General features: G+C 36.4%; 2 protein-coding genes across 2 annotated transcripts; both read right to left on the bottom strand.

Annotated features, from left to right (window-relative positions):
- Positions 1 to 2,907: 2,907 nt before the first annotated feature.
- LOC121757435 (uncharacterized mitochondrial protein AtMg00810-like) lies at positions 2,908 to 3,384 on the bottom strand. Its single transcript, XM_042152982.1, has one exon. It carries the CDS (start codon positions 3,382 to 3,384, stop codon positions 2,908 to 2,910), a length of 477 nt encoding a protein of 158 aa, XP_042008916.1.
- A 7,288-nt stretch (positions 3,385 to 10,672) lies between these two features.
- LOC121759434 lies at positions 10,673 to 15,330 on the bottom strand. Its single transcript, XM_042155010.1, has 9 exons — positions 14,346 to 15,330; positions 13,528 to 13,657; positions 12,658 to 13,160; positions 12,457 to 12,537; positions 12,263 to 12,361; positions 11,928 to 12,038; positions 11,762 to 11,845; positions 11,485 to 11,556; positions 10,673 to 11,381 (listed from the first exon to the last, which is right to left on the bottom strand). Exons 1-9 carry the CDS (start codon positions 14,661 to 14,663, stop codon positions 11,124 to 11,126), a joined length of 1,656 nt encoding a protein of 551 aa, XP_042010944.1. The 5' UTR covers positions 14,664 to 15,330; the 3' UTR covers positions 10,673 to 11,123.
- Between the last annotated feature and the right edge of the window lie 754 nt (positions 15,331 to 16,084).

The raw sequence follows: 16,084 nt of genomic DNA, 5'->3' as shown, positions 1-16,084 counted from the left end.
TTATTGGAAACACAGACCGATTTTGTGCAAAAATATGATATTTCTCATGGGCAAAACTTGTCTTAAATATCATAACTCAGAGTAGTATTTCTTACCAATAAATAACTCTTTCATTTATTGCTCCATTTATTTGGAATATGGATTAAAAATTGGTTTGTCGTAATTTATAGTGTGTAGGGGGAGGTCGATGAGCTTTGGTGGCGGTAATAAATTTCCAATTAATGTACACATTATTAGCATAGTATGAACAGTGTGTGTGTATATATAGTGCATAGTGAACTTATTTTATGATCGGAGTATATTTATGTCCAATATATACTACTCCCTATATCTCATTTCATGTGACACATTTCTTTTCTGAACCTGTTTTGGAAAAAAGCATAATAAATAGTATATTAGATGGAAACTAAGTAAAACAGAGAATAATGTAGATGAGAATCATTTATATTCTTTTCTCTTACTTTACTTTTTTAATACCACTTTAACTATTTATTAGGATAATTTTTCCAAAACACGTGCGAGAAAAATGTGTCACGTGAAATGGTACGAAGGGAGTACTCTATATAACCCATTATTGTTGAATCATATTCTTTTTTTTTTGTTTCTATTTATAGTTGAGTATTTATTTTTTAGCAAAAAATAACATATTTAACATATTTCTTAATATTTTAATTTTTTTCTCCTATTTTATTTCCCATTCCACTTAATTCATTAAACACAAATTTACTAAATCACTTGCCAAAAAAGTAATGTATCAACTAATAGTAGGATGAAGTAGTTTATACCCCTATGTATTTTTTGTGGAGTACTTATTTAATTTAAGTAATGCAATATCTCTTCTCTCCATGGTGGCTCCCGGTTGGAATCCAATGCGAATCCAAATATTTTTGTCATATAAGTTCAATCCAAATTAGCCAGACGTAAAATTATTAAAAAAATTAATTACTGGGGCACTCAAATTAACTTCGAATCCATATAAATAATAAAAAGTTCCCATTGATTAAAAGAATCAATATGAGAAATGAATAAAGAGAGGCCGACATCATTTAATTTATATAATTCGATCATTTATTTGGTACCTCAGCGAGGCATTGACTTAAATAAATGATTCGTTCTATGCCGTTCAAATTAATAAAGATAAAACATCCCCGAATAAATAAATAAATGAATATGATAGTAGTACCAATTATGCTAAAATGATATTAATGAGAATTTGCTTCTAATAAACTATCAACGGCATGATATAAACGGCATGAGCTGTGCGTTATGGAAAGTAGTACTAAACTTGTATGTATGAAATTATAGTTAGATAGTCCAATAATTATTTTTTGTTTAAACATCAATCTAGAACAATTTCATAATAAGTTACAAACGATTGCCTATTTAATTGAAACTAAAATGCTTGGATGTATGAATGGTTGCACCAATAAAAGAAACTAGGGGAGCTCAGGTACCGGATTATTGATGATTGAAGTTAATTTATGAACGTGGCAATAGAGTTCTGATCAATGTCGAACCATTCTTAAAAACCGAACTAGAGATCAAATATTGTTCATCCATTTTTTTAATCTTGTGGTTAGGATTAATTTACCATTATTTCATTATTTTATCCCAAAAAACTTGCTGAAGGGTATTTTAGAAAATCAATATATTATGAAACATAAAATACGTGTTTCTTCCCATCTCTCACTTCTTCAATCGCCGATCTCTCATTCAATCTTCATCGATCTCCTTTTGGCAATCTCCTTCATCTTTATCGATCTCCTTCTCGTAATCTCCTTCAATCTTCATTGATCTCCATCATCGGACAATTGTGTTGCCTCAATCGAATATTGAATTACAGCAGAAATCATACCACGCTGGAAGAATATATCAGTAAATTAATACAGCTGATGTTAGCCTTTACACATAAGTATGGATCCAGGAAAAAGATCAAGCAGGAAAAAAAAAATGAAAAAAACAGCAGCAATAATAATCAAACATCAGATTAAATCCTTCAGTCAATTATCACTCACCGGAAACTCATCCCCAGAACCACGTGCTTGTGCGTCGACGATTCAATTCGAGAAGGGGAGAAGAAAAAAATTGAAATCAGAAATGGCATCCGCAGCAGAGGAAGAAGAAGCAGAGCTTGGTGACCAAACACACGGCCTAGAAGGCAGAGACGAATTTGAAAAGAACGTCATCTATAAACCAGAGGTGCAAATTGAACTGAAAAGAACAACATAAAATAATATTGGTGAAAGCAGAAATGAACATTACTAAAAATGTATCAAGAGAAGGCAACGACTACTATTTCATTGATTGAACATTAAGCTTACAAAGACAGATTTATACAAGTGCATGGAACAATCTAGAGTTGTGATTAACACACTAAACAATAAGAACACTAATCTTAACTAATTGCAGTCTGCTTTAATCCTTTAAGCAACACGTCCTTGAACGTACAAGGGTGGTCCCTTGATGCACTGGTGTCTACAGCTGGCAGTGGTCAGGATCTGGTGTGCTCATGTTGATTCCCTTCTCGTGCACTCTCATTTCTAGCCATGCATGAATCCAAGTGAGCATTGTCCTCAGCATGCTCTTCATGCAATTCTTGAAGCTTAACTCTTCCAACATCCCCCCTCAACCTGAGTGAGGCTAGAGAAACTACACCAAGTCTGTTTCTTAGCTTCAAGAAAGGTTGTTGTCCAAGTGGCTTTGTGAATATATCAACCACTTGATCTTGAGTAGGAACATGCCTTAGCTCGAGGTCTTTGTTAAGAACCTTGTCTCTGACAAAGTGAATTTCAAGCTCAATGTGCTTGGTTCTAGCATGTAATACATGGTTGGAAGCAAGAGCAATAGCACTCAAGTTGTCTACCCAGGTCACAGGTCCCGAATGGGTTGATAACTTCAACTCTCCCATCATGAACTAAGCCAAGTAACCTCAGCTGCAGCATGAGCTAGACTTCTGTACTCAGCCTCAGTACTAGACCTAGCCACAACCGTTTGTTTCTTCACACACCATGAAATGAGGTTGTTACCAAAATAAGTACAAAAGCCAGCAGTAGACCTCCTATCATCCAAGTCTGCTGCCCAATCAGAATCAGAAAAAACAGATAAAATGCCATTTGATCTATGAATTTGAATCCCAAAGTCTAAAGTGTCTGATAGATATCTCAGAATGCGTTTAACAGCTCTCCAATGAGTATCAAGAGGTGAGGCCATGTATTGACTCACCTTGTTGACAGCATAATTGATATCTGGCCTAGTGATGGCTGCATATTGAAGAGCACCTACAATGCTTCTGTAAAGCTTAGCATCAGAAATAGGTTCACCAATGTTCTTGCTAAGCTCACAACTGGAAATCATAGGAGTAGGGCTGCCTTTTGCACTAGTCATTTTAGCCTTTTTTAACAAATCTTTAATATATGAAGACTGACACAAGTGAAGTCCATGCTGAGTTTTAACAATCTCTACTCCAAGGAAAAGATACAATTCACCAAGATCTTTAAGAGAGAACTGAGCATTCAACTAATATATTACCTTCCTAATAGCAATAGGACAGTTCCCTGTAATAAGCATATCATCCACATAGATTAGAAGATAGATAGACTGAGAGCCTGACTTTCTGATAAACATTGAGGCATCTGCCTTGGACTGAATGAAGCCAAGAGAAATAAGCACTGAGTGAATGGTGAAGAACCAAGCTCTGGAAGCTTGTTTGAGTCCATAGATAGCTTTATTAAACTTACAAACCAGGGTAGCACCTCCCTGCTCAAAACCAAAAAGGCTGCTTCATGTAGATGTCTTCGTTCAACTCTCCATTGAGAAAGGCATTATTCACATCCAAATGTGTGATATTCCAACCAAAAGTCACAGCTATAGTGAGAATCAACCTGATAGTGGCCGGCTTGACTACTGGACTGAAAGTCTCAGTGAAGTCAAAACCAAGTTGCTGTGAAAATCCCTGAGCTACAAGCCTGGCTTTGTGCCTAGCAATTTCTCCAGAGAGATGAAGTTTCAGCTTGAATATCCATGTGCATCCTACAAGATTATTCCCAAGAGGCAGAGTAGTTAAGATCCAAGTTTTATTCTTGAGGAGAACAGTGAATTCAGCAAGCATAGCAGCTCTCCAAGCAGGTGAGAGTAAGGCCTCTTGAGCTGATTTAGGAGGGAAGTGTGAAGAAATAGACAGATTATACAATTTAGGCTTGAAAATACCAGATTTAGACCTTGTGGACACGTGATGCTTGCCAGGAACATGATCAGCAATGGGAAGAGCATTTGAAGCAAAAGTGAAAGAATGATCACCAGAAGCTGAGTGAGAAGCAGCTGGTAAGTGGTGAGAATCTGTGTTATGGGGAGAATCTGGAGAATGATGAGATTGAGATTGAGATAACTGAGGTGAATCATCAGAGTGAGGTTCCGAATCAGGTGAAAGATGTGAAGAAGTAGATGAAGCAATGGGTGTGAATGTTTCAGCTGGCAGTGAAGGACTCAACACAGGTGAAGAGAAGATAAAAGCATCTGTGTCATCAGAGGGGAAAATTGAAGGATAGGGAAAAACGTGTTCATCAAAAATAACATCTCTAGAGATAATCACTCTCCCATCTGGGAGTAAAGCCTTATACCCTTTGTGAGATCCACTTTACCCCAAAAACACAGATTTCACAGATCTGCTATTGAGCTTATGATTATTGTATGGTCTGAGCAGGGGAAAACACAAACAGCCAAAGACTCTTAAAGCTGCATAGTCAGACTTATTGGAATATAATTTTTGGAAGGGAGAGACATTACCAATGACCTTGGATGACATTCTGTTAATCAGAAATACAGCAGAAACAAAAGCATCATCCCAGAATTTGCTTGGAAGTGAAGATTGAGCTAAGAGAGTAAGCCCATTCTCCACAATGTGCCTATGTTTCCTTTTAGCTAATCCATTTTGTTGAGGAGTATAGGGGCAAGAAATCCTGTGTGATATCCCATTCTCCTTAAGAAATGAGGTCAAGCTTTGAAACTCCTCCCCCCCAATCATATGGGAATGCCTTAATCTTTGTTTGAAAAAGATTTTCTGTTAATGACTTGAAAAGCTTAAAGACATCAGAGACATCACTCTTGTTCTTCAATAGATATATCCAGGTGAATCTTGAATAATGATCCACAAAAGAAACATAGTATTTATAGCCATTTCTTGAGATTACTGGGGATGGACCCCAGAGATCACTATGTATGAGCTCAAGAGGAGCAGTAGCAATTGATTCAGAGGAACTGTAAGGTAATCTGCAAGCTTTAGAAATGCAACAAGAGTGACAAAGTTGAGAATCATTTATTAAATCAAAAGGGACATTACAGCTTCTGAGAATATTTTTGACAATTTCTAGAGTAGGGTGTCCTAGTCTATTGTGCCACAAGGCTAAAACAAGACTAGAATCATGACTTGAACTAGGATTAGCTACTGGAATGTTGGAGCTGACTGAGTGTATGGCTGGACAGCCTTGATTGAATGAAATGGAAGCAGGAAAGGAAGTGATGGAGCTAGAGCTTCCCTTGATTGGTGAATGGTCTACTAGGAAGTGGTACAAGCCCTTGTCAAAAGTTCCCTTGAGCACGATTTCCCGGGTTCCCAGATCCTTGACAAAATAAAAGTCAGGATGAAACTAAAAAAAGACAGAGTTATCTCTAGCAAACTTGGACACAAGATTTTTGGTGATGCTAGGGACATATAGGAGATTCTTTAAGGTGAGCTTCCTAGTAAAACTAGTGGAGTGAGGTGTTAATTCAGATTCTCCAATATTAGAAATAACAACAGAAGAACCATTTCCAAGCAAGAGGTGTTTACCTCCAGTGTATTCTGAACTGGTATTGAGGTTGCTCAAATCTCCAGAGACATGGTGAGTGGCCCTAGTGTCTGGATACCAGCTAGCTGAAGCATTTAAGTCAAAGCCAAACTCAGAGGGTATGCCAGAACTCAGAGATGGAGGTGGCCTTGCTGCAGCTGTGTGAACAAGGTGTGCTGATGGATTGAAGAACCCTTGGTGTTGATTTGGAGCACTTCCTCTGAACTGACTTTGCTGAGGCTGTGGAGGAGCATAATTCTGCTCAAATCTATGTCAGCACTTTGCTGCAGTGTGCCCAGGTTTATCACACAGTTGACACACCACCTTGCTATTTCCTCTGCCAAAACCTCTTCCACCTCTTCCTCCTCTTTGATTTCTTGATCCTCCTTTTCCATTTCATGAATCAAACCTAGGATTGTATGGAGTGAAGTCTCTTTTCTGGTTTGATTGATGCATCAGATTCAGAAGCGGCTGTGAGCCCTCTGCACTGGAAGAATGAGACCTCATAGTCTCCATTCTTGACTCAAAAGTGAGTAGAAAAGCTGTAGCATCTCCCAAACTCTATGAATCAGATCTTGAGCTAATTGCATACACAACAGGATCATATTCATGTCCCAAACCTCCAAGGATGTGCATCACTTGCTCATCTTCAGACACTCTGCAGCCTACTGATCCAAGGAGATCAAAGTAGTTTCTCATTTTTCCAATATACTCACTCATAGTCAGTGAGTCCTTCTTCTGGTTTTGCATTTGTTGTCGGTATTGCATGATTTTTGCAGTGGATCTGCTGGCAAAATTAGTCTCAAGGGCACCCCAGATGTCCCTTGCAGACCTCAAGCCAACAACTAGACCTAGGGCTGCTTCAGAGATAGATGAGAGCAGCCATGCTGCTACTCTTTTATCTTGTCTCTGCCATTAGATAAACTCTTCATTTATGATTGATCCTCCTTCTCCCTCTGCAATAACTATTGTCTAGGGTGGAGACTTCTTGTCACCATTCAAATACCCTTCAAGCCCATACTGTGCATAGAGAGGTTGAGTCCCTTGACTCTGAGCAATGCCTCCAGATGAAGAGTTGGAGCTTGCCATTTTGCGGAAAGAAACAAAAACAGAAGGGAAAGGAGTATAGAGACAAGATCTCTAGGATCCTGCTCTGATACCATGAAAAGAACAACACAAAAGAATCTTGGTGAAAGCAGAAATGAACATTACTAAAAATGTATCAAGAGAAGGCAACGTCTACTATTTCATTGATTGAACATTAAGCTTACAAAGACAGTATTTATACAAGTGCAAGGAACAATCTAGAGTTGTGATTAACACACTAAACAACAAGAACACTAATCTTAACTAACTGCAGTCTACTTTAATCCTTTAAGCAACATGTCCTTGAACGTACAAGGGTGGTCCCTTGATGCACTGGTGTCTGCAGCTGGCAGTGGTCAGGATCTGGTGTGCTCATGTTGATTCCCTTCTCGTGCACTCTCATTTCTAGTCATGCATGAATCCAAGTGAGCATTGTCCTTAGCATGCTCTTCATGCAATTCTTGAAGCTTAACTCTTCCAACATGAACCTCTTCTTCCACTGCAATGCGGCGGAGCTCCTCAACTTCCACCGCCACGAACTGCCGCCGCCGCCGCTGCCGGAGGAGGTGCTTCTCTCGCTCCGGCTGCTGCTGCTGCTCCCCTTCTTGTTCAGCCACTTGAAGAACATCGAGAAACTGGAATATTTCTCCATGAATTGGTGCCTCCGCTGATCTAATTGAGAACGGGAAACGGCGGTTGGTTACGATGAGTTTTGGGTTTTTTATTTTTGAGAATTCTGAGAAAATTGTACTATTATTTTGGAGAAGAAAAAGTATAAAAGTCATTATTATTTAGATTTGTATATTTACTTCATTCAACTAGACTATTACTTCATTCACCTGGATTATTACTACTTCATTATTTAACTATCTATGTTACTTCATTTGACTAGATCACTACATCATTTTATTCTATTATATTACTTCATTCAAATAGTTTTATCACTTCATTCGACTAAGTTATTATTTTAAGGGATTCTTGAGCATATGAGGAAGAGTGATCACTACTTCATTAATATGTGCATTTACTTCATTCAACAAGTATACCACTTCATCACAATATGATTTTACTTCATTGAACTTCAATTGGGTTATTACTTCAGTCCATTACCTTATTAAATGAGGTTATAACTTCATCAACATTGACATACATCATAATAAAGAATAAATACTTCGTTTTGAAAACAATTCACATAGTCTATTCGCTTTAAATTTTGTAAAAAGGTTAAACAAATTCAAATTCAAAGTGGAATAAAGTAATAATCTACTGGAATTGAGTAATTAACTATTGGAATGAAGTAATAAATCTACTGGATGAAGTAATAAAAATGTAATTTGACAAAAATACCATCGGTTGAAGTAATTTGGCTACCTAATGAATGCGAAAATTTCCACTACATCATCTCATCTCATCCATTAAAAACTAGATCTAAGAGCCCTAATTTGGTCTCTAGTTCGGTCTTTAAGATTAGATTTGTGAATAATGAGACTCTATATTGTTGATTTTTACGTGTTGATCTAGCTCGTTGAGCCGAAACATTTAGAGAAATATTTTAATGTGTATGAATTCCCTTGATAATTATTATCTTGTTACAAAAAAATCATGTATTCTAAAACTAAAATATGTAGCGCGTATTTTGATAGTACTGTTGTTTCAACAAAGGAAAATAATTTACGTATAGAATCTAATAAGTTCCACTATGCAAGCTAATAATTTGACACATATTTATCATAAATGATTAACATTATTCAATCTTTATGTAAGCATTCAGAATAATCAAAACACATATTTCAAGCATCTAATCTTATCATCAAATCAAAAAAATAAAGCAAAGATATTTGATAGTAACAAAAATTAATAATGTTTCAATTAGTCGGGTTAATCTATTCGATTTTTGAGTTAGCCCTAGTCTTGGGCTATTTTCAGTTTGGGCCAATCGGGTTGTTTGTGTTTTGAACTAAAATATTATGTCTCGAATTTTATTTTTTCTGTCTATTCGGGTTGGTCCATCATACTCTAAGGTGTTCGGTTGGCAAGATTAAATCTCATAATTTAATATGTATCATGTTTGGTTCATAAGATTAAACCTTTCAATTTAATCCTAGATGGATAGTCTCATGATAATTAGTCATAGCCTTCCCCCTCCAACTAAAATAATCCCACAACTTAATCCTAGATGGATAGTCTCATGATATTAGTCATGGCAACCGAACGCCACCTTAAATTGACATTCCGTATTACAAGTATAAAATGAAAATGACAATAGCCAGAGGTAAGCATTTCATTTTTTTGGGAGTAAATTTTTGTCTAATTTGTAGTTTGGGTGAATATAAATCTGAATCAATTCAAAATATTGACAATCTGAATGTAAAAATTTTAAACTTTAAAACTAAATTCGAACTGAAACGAAAATTTCAGAATAACTGAAAAAAAACAAAATAGATTTTGTTACTTTATTTATCAGGTAATAAATATTTAAATAAAATAGCATTTGGATAAAATATGTAATTTTAATGAAACATCTACATAAATACTAATTATAATTTGTATTTTATGTATTTTTTTCGTTCTTAGAATAATCTAAATCGGACCGAAAATTTGAATTTTGAAGAAAAACAAATCTCATCCTATTCTTAATATTTTGATTTGATTCAATTCGATTATTCGAATTACGAGTATTTTGTGTCACAGAAATAGATAAAGTTTCTTATTAGGTTAACACACGTGACATATAAAATGGCTATATCATGATATAAATGAATTAATGTCAAGATCTATATGGCTACAACGTATAAGCTTGTAGGGTCTTATTTTACGTAATGTAAGGAAAATGTAAAAAAGCAGTATCCTATAAACAGAAGCCGATAAACACAAAAATGCAAAATATTCTTGTTGATGGGAAAGAAACAAAATAATAAATCATAGAAAATGGAAATTATGAAGAATTCGCTGTAGGTAACAAAATAAGAAATGTGATAATTATTTGCAGATAAGGTTGGTCATGGAAATTATGTGGTTGTGCTCTTTCCAACTATTAACATTGAAATACTTTAGTTATTAATTTAATTTTAAAGTATAAAGGGAATTATTCTTCAATTCAAGTGGATGTGTTTCAAATTATAGACATCAAAATCAATTTTATATAATGTTCATACTTTAATTATTTTGAAATTTATCAGCATACATTTCGACTCTTATACATACTATAAAACGTCATTTTTCGATGTGTTGGCCTTATAATTTCCTAGAGTTTTATTTAAGATGCATATAGATATAATATTTAGCTAAATAAGTTGTACTAGGCATTAATAGTTTCTATTTTATCCCTGTTTTATTCTTTAAAATTTTTAATTTTAACTTTCTAAAGTTTATTTACAAACTTTCCAACTTTTTTTTATATATAAAGATATAATATTCTAAAATCTAATTGAAAATCCAAAAACCACTTCATTATCACGCATGTAGATATTATTCCTTGTAATGATATAGTTTGTCCATCACAAAATTGCAATTTACTCTTCAAAACGTTGGTTTTGATATCATATTGATAGATAACAATCATAAAATTCTTGTAATGTACTCGTCATAATGGTACAATGTCATCATCATATTAATACTCATAATCTAAAAATAGATGAGAGATAATACGAAATATAGTATTTATCATCAGAAGCGCTTAAAATAAGGAAACTGCATCTTAGGTGAAATTTTTTAAATTACCATGGCCAAAATGTTTTTTCTGCAGATTAATAAAGACTGCTTGATTTTGCTGGAATCCAAATATAGTATTTATCATCAGAGATAAAAAGCACCATAAAATCAATGAATTTTGATAACACAGACAGCATTTGGGTGAGAGATGCTAATCCTACTATTCACTTTATCGCATCTGCTCAAGTGGTTACACTTGTGAGCAAATGTGTACACAAACAAGCTGCACCAAATCAAACCAGTTCTGCTATTCCTCCAAATTTCATTCTTAAGCTCAAGAATGCAGCAAAAGCCGGATGTAACGTGCGAAAAAAACTAGACGAATCCTGGTTATTTACATGATTCAACCCTGCAAGGAAAGCAGTCCTCACATTCTTGATCCACATTTTCACCTGCTAGAAGCTTTCCGGGTACGATGCCCTCATTCAACACTGTATGGAGACGTGCGTGGGTGTGGAAACAAGATAGATGCCGATTAATCAAGTCTACAACAAAACTTGCCTTCTAAGATGATCTGCGCCACTGGTTTTTTCCTTTCTTATTGAAGGGACTCCAGCTTTTTCTACGTTTTGAAGTTTCACAAAACAGTCCGGCCGCCATGGCTTGCTGGAGCCACATATCAAATTCATCCTCTTCGTCAGTCATATCAGCATCCAAATCCCATGGATACCGGCTCGAGTTTGACCTCTGAGTTGACTTCTCCAATCCAACCATGTTTACATGGAAACTCGGCCTGTGGGTGTTTGCTCTGCAAGACATTCCCTGTATCTCCCACCAAATTAGCAAGTATGAATGCTTGTCTCCGTGTATTTTCACATACGAGAAGATACAGGCGAGTGAGTGCAGAAATAACAGACTAACTAACCTGACATGTAGCCCACTCCGACACATCAAAAATCTTGCTTTCAGCACATACAAAAGCACGAGGTATTTCCACCTACATATGAAAGACATAGCATACTCTTCTTAACAGCCGCAAATGAGAAAGAGAAAGGTGGTACACAAGCATATCCCCAAATCAAGTAGATTTCTAAACAAGAAGGTAAATACTCAAAGCTACTAGTGAGTTTCAGCTAGCTTAGAGCCCAAATCAAGAAGTAAGATATTTTTAGTGACTACAGCATGTAAATTTCAAGCTATACCTTTTGCAGCCGATCAAACACAAGTGAGCCCTTGTTCTCAACCCATCCATCGCCATCTTTAGCTTGATGATACTGGCAGCAATCCTACACCCAAAAACCATAACAATTGGTATAGAGTACAAATCAAATGACAATAACTCTGCAAGTTATAAAGGGGTTTTCAAACCTGACACCATCTAGCTTTCGCCTTGGTTCTATTTGTACAAACCCAAATATGAGAATTGCCACACTTCGTGCATTGTATGCGCCTTGACTCCTCAGAGCAAAAATCAGTCGCCTGCATCATGAAAAATATAATTATCTATTTTATGCCATGCTGACACAGATTATCTATGATACACAATAGTCCAAGAAATAAGCGATAATCAAAGAACTAGACACGAGAATCCATAAAGACATCCCCCAGTGGTGCAAAGTTCAAACCCAAATTAAAACGCATTCTAGAATTGAAAACCTACCCCGATGCGCAAACGGTGCAATACATATTTAATCAAGCTTTACCTGATAAGAAGTGCTAGCTGATTTCTGCATAACATACTTTGATTCTTCTTTTTTGAGCTGCTCGTCATAGTCCCTCTTCTTCACAGCATCAGAAAGAACCTACAATTATTGCCAACATCAGCTTCCAGGGGAATATGACCCACAATTCTTTTCAGGAGTTTTTTTGCAAACAAGAAATATGAAGATTTACTCACCTCATATGCACATTGAAGTTTCTTAAATGATTCACTTGCAAGTGGACTTCCCATATTTTTGTCAGGGTGCACAAGCATGGCCTGAAGATATGCAAAATGTGAAGTTGCATAAGAAACTGGTATCAAACAGTTATTTTGAGGGGAATAACTGACAAGGTATTAGAAAGATAATTTGCATGAGCAAAAATCAAACTCGCATACCTTTTTTCGGTATTCCTTCTTCAATAATATAACATCAATCTTCTTATGGCGGAGAAACCCAAGGGCTTCATAGTGATTGCCACTATTTAAAATCCTCTGCATCTCAATCAGGGAACTTCCATCTTCTCTAACCACAGCCTTAGAAGCAACTTCTTTTGGCTTTTCAACAATCAGTGAAGGACTAGCAGGTTTAGTGGCTGATTTACATGATTTTAGCTTCTCTTCTTCTTCTGCTTCTACTTCAGTAGGAGCAGAGTAATCACACTTGGTGCAAAAATCATCCTCTGTAAATGAATCAGCTTCCTTATGCTCCTCAAAATGAGTACTTTCACTTAAATTATCGCACCACTTGATTAAATAGTTCAACACATCATTAGATAGGAAAGCGAGATTAATTGCGAGAAAAACTCCAAGCCATCCTACTTGGCTTTTGACACAATACATAGAATACAATGTTGCCATAAACACCACCAGCCGTGCGTGATTCAATGAAAACAGATAGCCTGCATACCCAAAGTCTTGATGTTATCAGCAGATTCTACAAGAAAATGCTAAAATACTGGAAAAGGTAGAAGCAAGAGAAAACAATTCTCAGAAAATTAATCACTCTATAGTCAATTACAGGTAAAACCAATCATTAGGAAATGTTCCTCTACTTATTTTGAGAAGCCAATTAGTAGGTAAGTTCCAATTTGAATATTCAACCAAAGGAGCAAGGACTAAGGACAAACCAATATTTACATTGAAGATAATAAACGAATGAATCTGAAAATGGAATAGATATAAGAACTAAGAACAAGATAGAAGAAGGCTGAAATAGACATGTTGAAGATGAACCGAGTTCGATATAATCATAAGAGCGAGGCGTACCACCAACTATAAACAAGGCACCAGTTATCCAAAAGTTAGCATACATCCATAAAATTAGAATGGCAAACAGCCCCACAATAAAAAGTCCAGGGGTGTAGCCTAAATACTGAACAGCAGCCCCAGCAGCTCCCTGCAAGCACACAAACAAACAGAGAGTAGTCAAAAGCAGTTGCTACGTAGGCCACAGTACACTTCGGCAGAGTCTAGAGACACAATTGTAGGAAAAAGTTTAGCATTTGCTATATAATCCAACCATAATACATAATCAAAGGAAAGCGAATAAAATTGTGCAAAACCAACTAATGCTGCACTCTTTCACAAAATTCCTCGAACATTCTAAAGAGCAAAAGATGGGCAATATGAAACATACCAATTTACCACAAGAATAATGGAGCCATGCTCTCTGTAATTGCCAAAACACTATATAATTGAGCATGAAAGTTTCAAAGACAATTCTTCAATCTTCACAGATAAAGAAAGAAAAAACATTTCTGCTAATGGTAAATAAGAATCTCCCCTTATTTTATTTTCATTTTTCTGCTTGGGAAAAGAGGTGGAGACTCCCCTATATCTTTTTACTGAATTAGAAGAAGTTTCCCCTAAATTTAACTGATCCTGCAAACTCCAAGATAACGCTACCCTCCCACATCATTCAAAGTCCACGGAATCACAAAACATTTTATTTAGATCAATCACATGTTGCTCATAGGCTTATAAAAAAATCAGATCTTGGAAATCACAACATAAATATGCATCACAAAACAAGCAATTTCAAGAATATTGATTTGACAACTAATTAATGAGACTGGAAAACATACCATACTAAGAAGCACATATAGAAGACATGACATCGATGTCAAGCTCAGGAAGCAACTCCACATTATGACGAGCAGAGCAGCCGATCCGAGCCCAGCAAAAGACTGGAATCCAGAAATAGAGCAGTTTTTCCAATACACCAACAAGAACAGAAGACCTCTGCCGAATTTCGCGCATCCACAACAAACCATCGGCCAATGCCGCTCCTTGAAAATCCCAATCTTGTCTCTTAAACAGCTCAGAGCAGTCCTCGCTACAGAATAACAGTCCTTCGATTGCAGCCATTTCCACCCTTGATTGAACAGCCCAATATCCTCCATCGCCTAAAATCCCTAAAATGTACTGACTAATAAACAATAAACACAACCGCAAAATGTGCGATGCGGCATCTCCTTATCTGCAAAGCATTTCCTAAATCTAACTTAGTTTCAGCTACAATAAGTCGGCAAAAGCGATCCCAATTGCGAATCGACAGAGTTTGAGCAAACAAAGTGGCGTAAACAAGAGCGACAAAAGATCCAGAATATTCCTCCTCCACAGAGTTAAATAAAGGATTCAACAACTCCAAGTTGGAAAATTAGCAAGGAAATCGTACTTAAAACACTACAATTAAGCTTCACATGTACGTCTCCCAAAAAAGCAAAAATCCCAATAAATGAACTCACGGCATTTTCGCTTTCTTGACCCCTTAAAGCAACTAACTCCCTCCAAAATTGAAGAAGAATTGCACCAACAAGTAAGGGGAAAGTGGGGAAGGTCGATTAAATCACCATAATAGCTGAAAAATTGAAACTTTGAGCGAAGTAGAAGGGAAACAATGAAGTAAAATGTGGAGAAACTGTTGATAATCAGTGGTTCATGGGAGAAAAAGTTGGAACCCTAGGCTTTTTATTCGCTTTACTCAGAGAATGCCTGTGAAAAGTAAAGTAAAGAAGAGATTCAAAAAGGAGTCATGAGAGTGAGACAAGCAGTGATGATAGAGAGAAAGTAGTGGCCATGGCTGTGGGGGAATTTTCATTTATTTATGGATTAGGGTTTAATTAGATGGGGTGGGACCCATTTAAGTCGTAATTTAGTTCTCATTTACTATTGTTGAATAGGGTTTAATTAGATGAAGTGGGACCCATTTAATATTAATATTATTATTAGAGCATTCGCAACGGGAGGACGTCGGACCGGCGTGCCGGACGTCCGCCATCAGGCGTGCGAGGGGCGGACGCGGACGTCGGCTCCGGACACAGCTTTCCGACGACGTCCGCCGTTGCAGTGCCACGACGGACGTCCCGATTTTTTATTTTTTATTTTTATTTTTTAAAAAACGTTGTATTTTCCCCGTATTCGTGTCGAACTTTTAATTCCGTAAATTACATATTTGTGAATTTGTGAATTTTTTTTATTGTGGATGTCCGTCAGGATGTCTTGGGGATGTCATTGTACAGTGGGAGGTCCTTATGACGTGGCAGTGCAGTGGGAGCTCCTTATAACGTGGCATGAGCTGTTTTTGGGAAGTCCGCCGAGACATCCGTACCACTGTGGATGCTCTTAATGGTTTTTGTACGTGTTGGTAGCCAACTACTTGGTCGCTATGAAAATTAATACGAATACTTACCATTTTCTAAACAAATTTTTTTATTCATTATATTTATTCCTATAGGCTATATTATAATGTATTTATATTTTATAGAGATAAAGATAAATATCTTACGAAATCATATTCTAGTTGCTCTTGCAAGTGGATTTC

Source organism: Salvia splendens, chromosome 12 (genome assembly GCF_004379255.2).
Source record: "Salvia splendens isolate huo1 chromosome 12, SspV2, whole genome shotgun sequence".
NCBI classification, from domain to species: Eukaryota; Viridiplantae; Streptophyta; class Magnoliopsida; order Lamiales; family Lamiaceae; genus Salvia; species Salvia splendens.
This window is presented reverse-complemented; position numbering and strand designations above follow the sequence as displayed.